The 10,845-nt window shown below is 42.6% G+C and overlaps 1 protein-coding gene across 1 annotated transcript; it reads right to left on the bottom strand.

Annotated features, from left to right (window-relative positions):
• Positions 1 to 2,793: 2,793 nt before the first annotated feature.
• Positions 2,794 to 10,184, bottom strand: CLN5 (ceroid-lipofuscinosis, neuronal 5). Its single transcript, XM_009281747.2, has 4 exons — positions 10,018 to 10,184; positions 8,749 to 8,914; positions 7,358 to 7,583; positions 2,794 to 4,002 (listed from the first exon to the last, which is right to left on the bottom strand). The coding sequence occupies exons 1-4, from the start codon at positions 10,182 to 10,184 to the stop codon at positions 3,491 to 3,493; spliced, it is 1,071 nt and encodes a 356-aa protein (XP_009280022.1). The 3' UTR covers positions 2,794 to 3,490.
• Between the last annotated feature and the right edge of the window lie 661 nt (positions 10,185 to 10,845).

Below are 10,845 nucleotides of genomic sequence, written 5' to 3'. Positions count from 1 at the left end.
TGACCTTGATGTATGACAAGCCAGGAACTGCCTTGCTTGAGAACCCTCCTGAAGTGAAGTGCGGGTTACAGCCCTGAGCAGCTCAGTGGTATGAAAATTAAGCAGCTTTGCACAAGACTACTGTGCAGGCTTGGAAACTCTTGTATTGCAGAATGATCACGTATTTTTTTACCCTGAACTGCAACACACACAAAAGCAGGGAGCAGAACCGAGCACAGTCTAAAGTGATCGATAGCTCCTGTATTCAGAGCATGAGTAATGACTCGATACATTCACTGGAGACAGGTGAAAGTAGGAGCTTATCCTTGAGCCTGGCAGTTGGACAGCCCCTGGTTCCTACCATCAGGGAAGTGCTAATACCAGCTGGTTGCGAGTGAAACATTAGGTGTGATCCTATTATTTCTGCTCCCCTGTGTGACTTTCAGCAGGGAGGTGTCCACCTCAAATGCTTGAGCTAAATAATAGGTGGTTTTCAGGCACAAACAACAACAGGTCATCAGGTGGACAGAAGCTGTCCAATGTCACAACATTTGTTTTTTAAGTGACAAAAGTGTAATCTTTATGGATCTATTTTGGGCTTTCTCTCCAACACTTGTGCCCAAAAGGAATAAATACTGGCCTCAGAAGGAACTCATGTATGTTAAAAAAAGGGCAACTCCTACACTGATAATCAGTACCTTTAGGCTGAGGATAGAGTTCCTCTTTCTTCCAAAGAGCGAAGCAGACTTGCATGCACACATGGCCACATAAAGAGGAATCATCAAGTGATCATCAGTGTGACTTACTGCTGAATGCACTCACAGATTCTGTCTCAAATAGCTGCCACTTTCTGCTTGTGCCTGGAAGGGATGCAGGGCCCTTGACGACAAAGAACTGTCCAGTTGTCTTCACTTTTTTTTTTTGTTGCCAGCAATTTACCATCCTCTAACTTGCAACTAATACGTGCTAGGATGTAACCGTCTCTCCTTGAAGCAACTCCCTGTACCATCCAGAGTATTAGGGTTAAAGTAAAGTAAAACATGCTAAATTAAGCAGATTGTAGAGATGAAATAGGAAAAGGGAGAAGGGCTGTTATTTAGGTACAAAAAGCCCAGGATATTATAAACTTGTACTGATAGAACCATTAAGTTACCTTTGACCACAGACATGAGAAGTGATTACTTCTTTCATACAGACATCCACTATTTTTGATCAAGTTCTTCAATAATCATGAAGGTTTTACCTCTGCAACCAGTCAGCTATGTCAAGTTGTTGTATAATCTCTCTCGATATTACTGGTCCACAAACACCCATCTTTTTGATTGTTAGAGGCTGCACAAGGTAGCTTTGATGTGTGGGATTCAGCTACTATTACCTGTGTATTTCAGGATTTGGCATTTCCAGTTCTGCGAGACTCTTCTATGCATCACAAAATACTCCCAACTATTAGGAGAAAATAATGACTTTGGTGCGTAGGCTCCCTAGGTCCCGTGTGAAGACAAGGAAGTACTGTACAGTGAACGAACAGCACTGTCAGGCTCAGCAGGGACCTCTACTCTACTGTGAGGGAGCATGACCTACCCCCACCATGGCATCTGCTTCAGGCTCTGAAAGGTCGCTCTAGCTGCATCAATGCTACAAGCTTTTTGGCAAATGCTAGAGAAGCAGCCTTTGGGGCTTCGACTGGCTTGGTTCCATGATCCTATTTCCCCTCCAGAGCTTCACACACTGGTTTTGAGGTTGAGGCTTTTTCCTGAGAAGATAAATGCAGGTTCAACAATGTTGAGGGTTTCAAAGCCATAAAACCATGCATCAACGAGAACGTACCTTCTGTAGACAGGCTTGCTGCACCCCGTTATCTTCTCGAGTGCCTCCTGGATTACCTTCTTGGTGGGTAATCTAAGGGATCTGAAGCTCAGCTGATTAAAGCAAGGACTTGTGACTTTGGCTGCTAAGAGTCAAGTCTTTCCATTTGAGGTAGAAGATGAAGTTTCACCTAAACAGTGGAACTAATTAGCAGCTTTCCCCGGCAGAACAGAGGTGCTCTCATCACCTCATTCCTCTCACAATAGCTCTCATGCTCATCCCATTACACGATAATGTAATTCAAGTAATTAATTTTAATGACTTTTTAATACAAGGTTAATTTTCTGCCATTCTTACGATTTGAATCAAATCACTGTATACTCCCCTCTTTGGCTGCAGCGGGCTGTTAACTTGGCTCAAGCCAAAGGAAACTGCAGAGTTGGATTCCTGTGTTACTAACTACCTAGCCATGATGCAATAACCACCTCTGCAGGAGTGCTACTCATTCTGCAAATGGTTTAAAAAAAAAAAAGTGAGCAGTGTCCACTGGGAGATGATTATGCTGCTGCAGGTGTATTTTTTGTGTTTAGGCACCTCACTGCTCTCCAGAAAGCCGGTGTTCCCTTGGCTTTGGTCAGTTGGGCTTAAAGGGAACTATTTGCCAAGCTGCTCTAGGCCTAGCCAGGAACAGGACTCAAGGACACCACAGCTGGCACAGCACCATCCCTGCCAGTAAGAGGCTGCAAATGCTTTTTACAAGCAAATCTGTGACAAGCGCTGATTTTTAACTGTGACTTTGACACCCCACAAACTGTCATTGTGTGTATTAAGGATTCCATGCTTTTTAAAGAAACGTAAAAGGAATATAAACATGACTTCTATGAAACTGACCTAATTGAAGCCTGAAGTAGACTTTAAGACAGGTGACTGCTAGAACACTGCAGTTATGCATCAAAGTTGACATGAGAACAGACTGTTTGCCTTCTATCTACCTGTGCTAGAAAACTCGCACACAAATCTTAGGAAGAGCCATCTGTATTGTGTTTACAGTGCAGGTGAAGGAAGCAAAGTGCTACCAAGATACCACCCATGCCATCTTCTAATAGATGCACTGCCCCTTCCCACCCCACTGAACACCTACTTCATGAACCAGAGAACAGTCCATAGGTTCCAGCTGTACAAACCAAAGAAATACGGAAACACCGATCTAAGGCACGCGTTGAGGGCATCGGGCACATTAGGCACTCAGGTTTGCTAGCTCCAACACGCGGATTAGCAGAGTCGGTCAGACCAGAAGGTCCTTGTAATGCTTGTGTCCCATCTCTGTTGGTGGCCAGGTGCTCTCTGTCACCACATAGCCACGTACGTGGAAAGCGCCCGAGACCAGCGCAGGCGGGCTGCCTCCCATTCGCCCTCTGGCACTGCAGAGTTTAGCCAAGAGGAGCCACATCAGCCTACCTTCAGGCACCAGGTGACCATGGTTACACAGAAGGTGGTCAAATCAGAGATGCTGAAGCGTTCATGAACATATTATGCAGGTAAGAAGAAAAAAGGCATAGTCTTTCATATGGTCTAGCCAAGCCTTCCCCACACAACTTTTACAGTTAGCAGTGAACCATACGACATATTAATACTATCATGGTCGCACTCCAAAATCCTTAAGGATATTCTGGCATGAGGGCAAGCTCAGTTCTTCAGCAGGCAATTATACACCAAAGGATGTTTTGCTTCCAATAGGTAAAGGGACCTCTTCATAAATTATTTTGAGATAAGGGAACTTCATAGGTAAAAACCAGTATTCCAAGTTGTAGAAGAGGTAAAACTGATGATTCAAGATGACACGATCAATTATTTTTAAAAGATCCACAAAAAACTCTCCGACTGTCCAATGAGGTTTGAATGGATAGTAGAAGTCTCTTACAGCTGCTGCCAATGTCTTGTTTCCTTGAGGTCCAAAAATAGATGTTTCATTTCCCAAATAAATAGGTTCTCCACTGAATAAAATTATGCTGGTATAGTTTGTTTGTATCTTCTTAAATACGGCTCCTAAGTCAGCTAGCTTCTGGTACGTTCTCAGTATGAATTTAGAGCATTCGTAAGCGTCAAACCATACTATTGATTGTTTGTCGGGACTTGCTTGAACTGTCCAGGTCTCATAGTAAATGCCAGTCTCATTGTCGTATTTTACCCATTTTGCCATTTCATTAAACATGGTTCCTGTAAAAGATTAAAATAAGCATTACAGAGACAGGGTAACAAATACATGACTCAAAATATTTTCCACCTATCTCAAGGTTCGCCTCCCTTCCCTGCAAAAGTTTACCTATAGCATTACCTAGCCATACAAAGACACAAGGCTTTGGCTGGAGGGAGAAGTGATACCCCACTGAATATATTTACATTTAAGTTATTTAAACTGTAATGCCTTTTTCAGCCCCATTTCCTGCTACTATGCCAGAACATCCAAACGTCAGAGAACCATGACACTTCTCATTTTGTTTTATCCATCTAGACAAACCGGGCAGGTAACAGAATCTGCAAGAGATGCTGACAAAGTGCTCACCAGTGCAACAGGCGTTTCTGCACTTCCTCAAGTTTAAACTAAATTCAGCACTTCAGGGCAGAAGTTTTCATGTCTCCCCACAAAAGAAGCCTGTGTAACCTTAGACTGAGACACCCTGCTGTTTTAGCAGCTCCTCAGCCAGTAAAGTTGAACTAAGCCAAATGATATGAGCGGGATGTGAAGGCCGGTAAACTTAAAGACCTTGTGGATTTTTTTTTTTTTTTTTTTTTTTTTTTTTTTTTTTTTTTTTTTTTTTTTTTTTTTTTTTTTTTTTTTTTTTTTTTTTTTTTTTTTTTTTTTTTTTTTTTTTTTTTTTTTTTTTTAGTTAGAATACATGTTTGGAGTGTTTTGGCGATTTCACAAGTGGAATGAGGAAGACATCTCTAACTCAGCTCATCTCTCCAGTAGCTCCTTACATGTGATGCATCTGCCTCCACAAAACACAGCCGAAGCACACGGCTAATCTTCCTTCTTTTGTTTTTTCCTGTAGTCCTAGCACTGCACCTCCACCTAGCCCTTCTCGCCCTCTCTTTCCTCAGTCACAGCACAGGGTACAACCATCTATGACTCCGATCCGTCCAGCACCTCACATTCATAGCACGGCCAAATTTTGCAGATTCTTCTTGTGCGATATGTCAGAAGACACAGTCAGACGACAGCTTGCAAGCGTGACAGTGTTCCAAGCCATGATCTCTCTTTAGCTGCAAGTGTCACTGCTGTGGGTACGGTAACTGTGCTTGGTAGCTGCTGAAAGACAGGCAAGACTGTTGCAAGTTCAGAGACTGGCAGCAGTTACCTCGCAGTTCAGGGGTGGTAGACATCAGAGAGAACTGTGTCACTAACACCGTCCTGCACACAACAACCAGCCTCTCGCATTAAGTCTGAATTCGCTGCAACGTTGCATTCGTCAAGACCAATGAAGAGCACTGCATGCCACACATCTCCCTCCAAAACAAGCTGCAAAGGTCAGATTGCTGGGGCTACTCTTCATCAGAGATTAAACACATCTCACGCTTACTTACCCCAAGGTAAGGCACATGCGCGAGTTACTACCTCCCAGTAACTAAAGCTCTGCACATTCACCTCCTAGGCTACCTCATTACAACTGTTCTTCACTCCACACTTTAAGAGCTTCTGGGCTTCACAGTAAACACTGACCGTCATTCTGTTCAGTGAAAGTGTTGGATATTTTCTTTTTTAATTGCCCATGACTTGGTTTAATAAAACAGTAAGTCTTTAAATCTGTATCAAGAACTGTACTTACTATACACTGTAGATGGGCTTGAAGCTCCCCTTTATCTTCTCTAATTCCTACCCCATTAGCTTCCTAGCGTGTATTCTGCAAGGCATGTTATTGAAAAGAATTTCTCTCTCCTAACAAGACCAAGATGGACTTAATATGTTAAGTTCTGGCCTCAACGTCTTAAATTAAATAAAAATATTACAGGTTAATGCATGGCTCCATGATAATCTGTTGGAAGATGCCTAGACAGTAAAAAAAAAAAAATCAGACTTTGGATATTCCTGCCCTATTTCCACAAAAGAAACGCACCCCTAAGTAACATTAACCTGGCTGACGGGCTTTAAAAGAAAACGAGATTGCTTCAGTGTGGTCTCTGACATTGCTGACAAACAGCTCCATAGGATCTCGCAAGGGCAAAGAGGGTCCAGCTGTTTCATACGTTAAAGCCCTCTCCCACAAGATGGGATGCTTTTTGCCTGCTCTCTGAAGGAAGCAAGTTCAGCTCACGATGCTGTCCATCTGTGCTTGCATCCATTCACCCTCTTCCACAGTAACTTTCAGATTCCTAGTCAAATTCAGACAATTCAAAACTCTCAGAGATGCTACCTTCCTAAAAGTTTCATGGAAACAGGAAGCGAGAGAGACGAGGAGGACCGTAACAATGCCTCCACAAGGCCCCAGCGTAACCTCACCTTTCTCAGGCATCAAATAATCTACACAGGTAGGAAGCATTACAAGTTCCACAACTGTATGAAAATATTTAACTTGGTATTCGTACAAAAGAATCCAACCATATCAGGCATCAAAGACTTCAGCCATGAGCTACAAACTCACAGGAAAGCAGCTCTGCTTATTTCACTGCTTAAAGAACAGCCTAGAATTTCTTAGCAGCACTGGATAGATTATCTACAGACTGAGTCCAGCAAAGCTGCTAAAGGTGGAAGCAGGTAACCATAAAGCACCACGTCACACTAGCTGTAATCTGACTCTCCGCTATGCCTTGTACACTGTGCTAACTTCGGAGAGTAAGTGGTTTTGGTCACCCAAAATGCAACTCTCCAAGTCCTCAGGGAACTTTGTTCATAAGTCATTCACTGTATTACGACAGTAATCAACCAGATTTATTTAAATGACCTTTTTATTTTAGAATTTCAGTGTTCAGTATATACCAGGAAGCTATTCTGGTGATCATCCACATATTTAGAGGTACGAATCCTGGTTTTGTTCTATGACTTATGACAGAGACCTATTACTGGGGACATTTGCACAGTGTTTATGACACATAATGAGGGAGATGGAAAGAGAGACTTACATTTTTTATATTTTTGAGACTATTTCTAAAATATGCCTTATTTGTTTGCTCAGTAATGTACACATTTTCACCAGTTTTTCTCTCTCAGCAGTCATCTGCCACCTCGCAATAGAAGGCTTTGTTTTGGTGAAGCCATGTGAAAAGAGTCCATAATGGTTCTGTATAAGCTGTTTTGCTATTTTTACATTCAAGAGACTCAAGTGTTTTTGTACAGCAACACCAAATGACTCTCACTTAACAACTCTTCAGTGTGCGTTGTTCAAAAGGCAGCAGCCTCATACCGCCTTCTGTATTAAAGAAAGCGCAGAGATAGTATTTCAGTTTGAAATTAGCATCAGTGACTAACATTGCGAATAACCTACAAAACATAAATGAAAAGACACTGCTTTACATGAAAACAAGGCTGTCTCTATATTTTATGATACTAGCACCAACCAAAGCATCTGAAATCTACCTGATATTGTGGTCACGAGAACTAAAGTTCCATTTTCCTTCCAGTGTGCATCATCTATTCCTTCATAAAAGCAGGCAGCTCCCTGGTTACACCAGAATGGTGCGTCCATGCCAGGCCGGAGATGTGGAAATGTGCAGTTCCCAAGCTGGAAGAGTTCATACCACTCCATTGTGTAGTTTTTGCCCGTCAGAGAGCTCTTGAAACCCACAGCATCATGTATAATTTTCTGGAAAAGCAAAAAAAAAAAAGCCCCCAAAGTCAAAATTTTAACATAAAACCAACTTCAGCTTGGCCTGTACAGAAGATAAGACGCTTGGGAGCTGTTGTGTAACAGGGTGAGAAGAGGTTCCTATAACATCTGGGACTCAGTAGCATTGATGCACAACATACTAGATTGTATCACACACATGCTTTTATCACGGAGTCCCACTGTCTCAGTGCTTGTCTATCCATCCATTGTAAATTCTGTTATTTGGAGGCAGATACTCAGTGGGAGCTCATCATCAAAACTCAAGCTTACTTTTGCATCCTTAACCTCACAGGGGTATCAAAGAAATAAAGAGCAGAACTGAGTAACCAAAAACAGATCTTAGTAATGAAAGCCACAAAAGGAATGAGATAAATATTTATTTTAAAAGCTATATAGTAAATACACAAATTCAACCTTAGTTTAACAACTAAGATTGTTAATATTTGAAGCTATTTCCATTTTTGACTCTGCATGATTGGTTTTGATGTTGCTATTTCATGTTCACCAGTATTTCTTTATTCATTAGGGATCATGCTTTGAAGCTTAATTATGCTGCTGCTATAGCTGTAAATATCACTAAAGTTGAGATTTTTTCATATTTGCATGATTCCTTGAATCAAGACTTTAATTCAATATTGATCATAACACCCAAGAAAGAACCATAAAAGCAATCAACCATGCTGACCAGCTAGCCGCGCACTCCTGACAGATACCCATGTTCCTGCAAATATGTAAGTTTTTAACAACAGAAAAGTTAAATACGCTAAACAAGCACTTCATCTGACATAAGGGGACAAATAAACGTGTTTTCCTGATGCAGTGCTAGCACAGAAAAAAAGACACCCACAATGTAATGGTGTGTGTATACAAAACACTCCCAATACGCAGCTCCATGGGGGAACGCATTCAAACCCACGGGCAGTGCTAGTCATGCTCTTTTCTTTAGCTGAGCTAAATTCTGTAACTTTTGTTTGAAACTTACTGCTCTTTGGGTATCTTTCCTATCGATAGCCTAGCTTGTGTGCTCCAATACCCTTCCACACAAGCATATCCCAACCTTACAGCTCCCATTCTTGACACCTGCTGTTGAATTCAGCTGAATTCGCCACTATAACTTTGTCAAACAAAAACATCGCCTTACCAAATGTCCTAGTAGGTCCCCATATTTGAATTCCCATACTGGAGCCTGTAATCGATACACTTCAATGACATCGTCTTCTTTCATAACTGGAATAGCAGAGCCAGTGGGACAGAAGGTGTAACGAGCTTGGCAGTAAGGATCAGTTTTTGGACGGTAATCAAAGCGCCTGTGTTGAGAAAGCAAAGCACACAGAATGATAAGCACAGCTTCACAGCTGGAGTAACTGTCTCATGGCTTCCTAAGGGCCTGAGTGGGAGAGCTCAGGTGTGCAGCCACCCCCAAAGAGAGACTCTGTGATCCACATGCTGCAACGCTTGGAGTACACAAGTTCATAAGGCTGCTGAGGTGCCCATCTGCGGAAACAGGACTTAAGACCTGCGAATGCGAGTCAAGTTGTACACAGTGCTGATAGCTAAGGAGTGGACATGATGCAGATTACAAAGGGTGACTTATACTCACAAAATCAGAGACACATAGATCCTGGGTAGAGGATGGTTTGAGATCTGCCTCATAAAGGTTCTCATAACAGTTTGTCTACACAGGGATTGACCGGTTTGCTCTGGGAAACTGTCCTATAGTAATAGCTCCCCAGATGGAGCTACTTTTACTCTAGAATATTGCCAATATCAGAAATAAATATTCTGTTCCTCTATGCTAATTTAGATAAAGAGGCCTAAGAACTTATGATCGCTGTTTCCATTCATTATTCCTATTAAACCTCAAAAACTGAAGACCAGATCCAGTTACATACCACACTATATACAAACAGCAAAAAACCTTTCTGATAAGTCTTCCTTTCCCAATTTCCTTCAAATTCACTCACTGTATTTCACTTAGAACAAGGTTCCTATATTCCTGTTACCAAGACAGACTGGTGTACACAGCTTGCCCAGAGCACGACCTGAAAGTCTAACACACTCAGTTGCCCAGGGCTACCGAATGGCACAAATACCCCAGCCATGAGATGACTCAAGGACACGAGTCTTCCTGAGCCATAGTAAGGCCAGCAGCCCTGCTGAGACACCGTTGATTTTCCCTGTGGACTACTTCTCCAAGCTTGCTGGGTACTTCAGCATGTCTGCCTTTATTTTGTCCGGCAGGGGGGGAGCACGGAGAGCAGGGAGGGGAAAGAAAAAAAAAAAAAAGAAGAAGAGAGTATGGCTGGAAAAAGAACACACAGTTAGAAAACAAAGACTTATGCCAGCCACGCATTTAAGTTCTGTTTCTGAATTGCACACTTTAAATTTTCAATTTCCCCTCCCACTGCACCTTGCATGTGACAAGATGGTAACAAGCATGTTAAGAAGCATTAAACTACCACATTTCTGAGTGTTTGTAGTTCCCATTTTGCCCATCCCGAGATCCAGCCTTGCAACTACTGAACTTGCTGGAAAACCCGAACGACTCGTCACTGCAAGATCGGCTCCTTCAGGCATCACCTGATACAAATTTAACTGCTAGGAATCATGCAACAGGCTTTCAAAACTTTAGGCGTGCATTAGACAGCAGTTAAACTATAACGCCTCCCTTTACAAACACCAAGCCCACACAAAATACACATGCAAGGGTAGCCCTTCTGAAGAGGCTCATTTCCTCAGCATAGCCAAAGCCCTAGCTACTCGCTTCAGTAAAATGTGATAACATGCACTCTTCCGCTTTCCCCATCAGCACCAGGCCTTCTTCTGGAGCTAGGGCAGCTCCGGAGCAGCGAACAGGATTTTATGCCATCGCATTTATCATCAGCAGAAGTATAAGGTAATGAAATAAGTCATAGCCCGACTTCCTCATCACAACTTTTTTGCTAAAACGGGAATTAAAGAAGCATCTTTAAAGCAAGGGCAGTCGTTCCCAGGAGCAGCAATCCCGCTGCTGGCAGAGCGAGCGCAGCTCTAGGCCAGGGACTGGACACCCGTTCCCCTGTACTTGTGAGCTAAACACACCAAATGTCGTATAAATGACAAACACCCGCGTGATTAAAAAGGGGAAACTACTCATGGCCTTTTTAGTCTAAAAATTAAATAAACAAACAGAAAGCTGACGGGCCTTGGGGGAGGAGGAGGCAGGCGGTTAGGCGCAGGCAGCCGGGCCGGCCAAGGG

The sequence above is a fragment of the Aptenodytes forsteri genome, unplaced genomic scaffold, assembly GCF_000699145.1.
Source record: "Aptenodytes forsteri isolate BGI_AS27 unplaced genomic scaffold, ASM69914v1 Scaffold51, whole genome shotgun sequence".
Classification (NCBI taxonomy): domain Eukaryota; kingdom Metazoa; phylum Chordata; class Aves; order Sphenisciformes; family Spheniscidae; genus Aptenodytes; species Aptenodytes forsteri.
The sequence above is the reverse complement of the archived record's forward strand: the minus strand, read 5'-3'. Positions and strand labels throughout refer to the sequence as shown.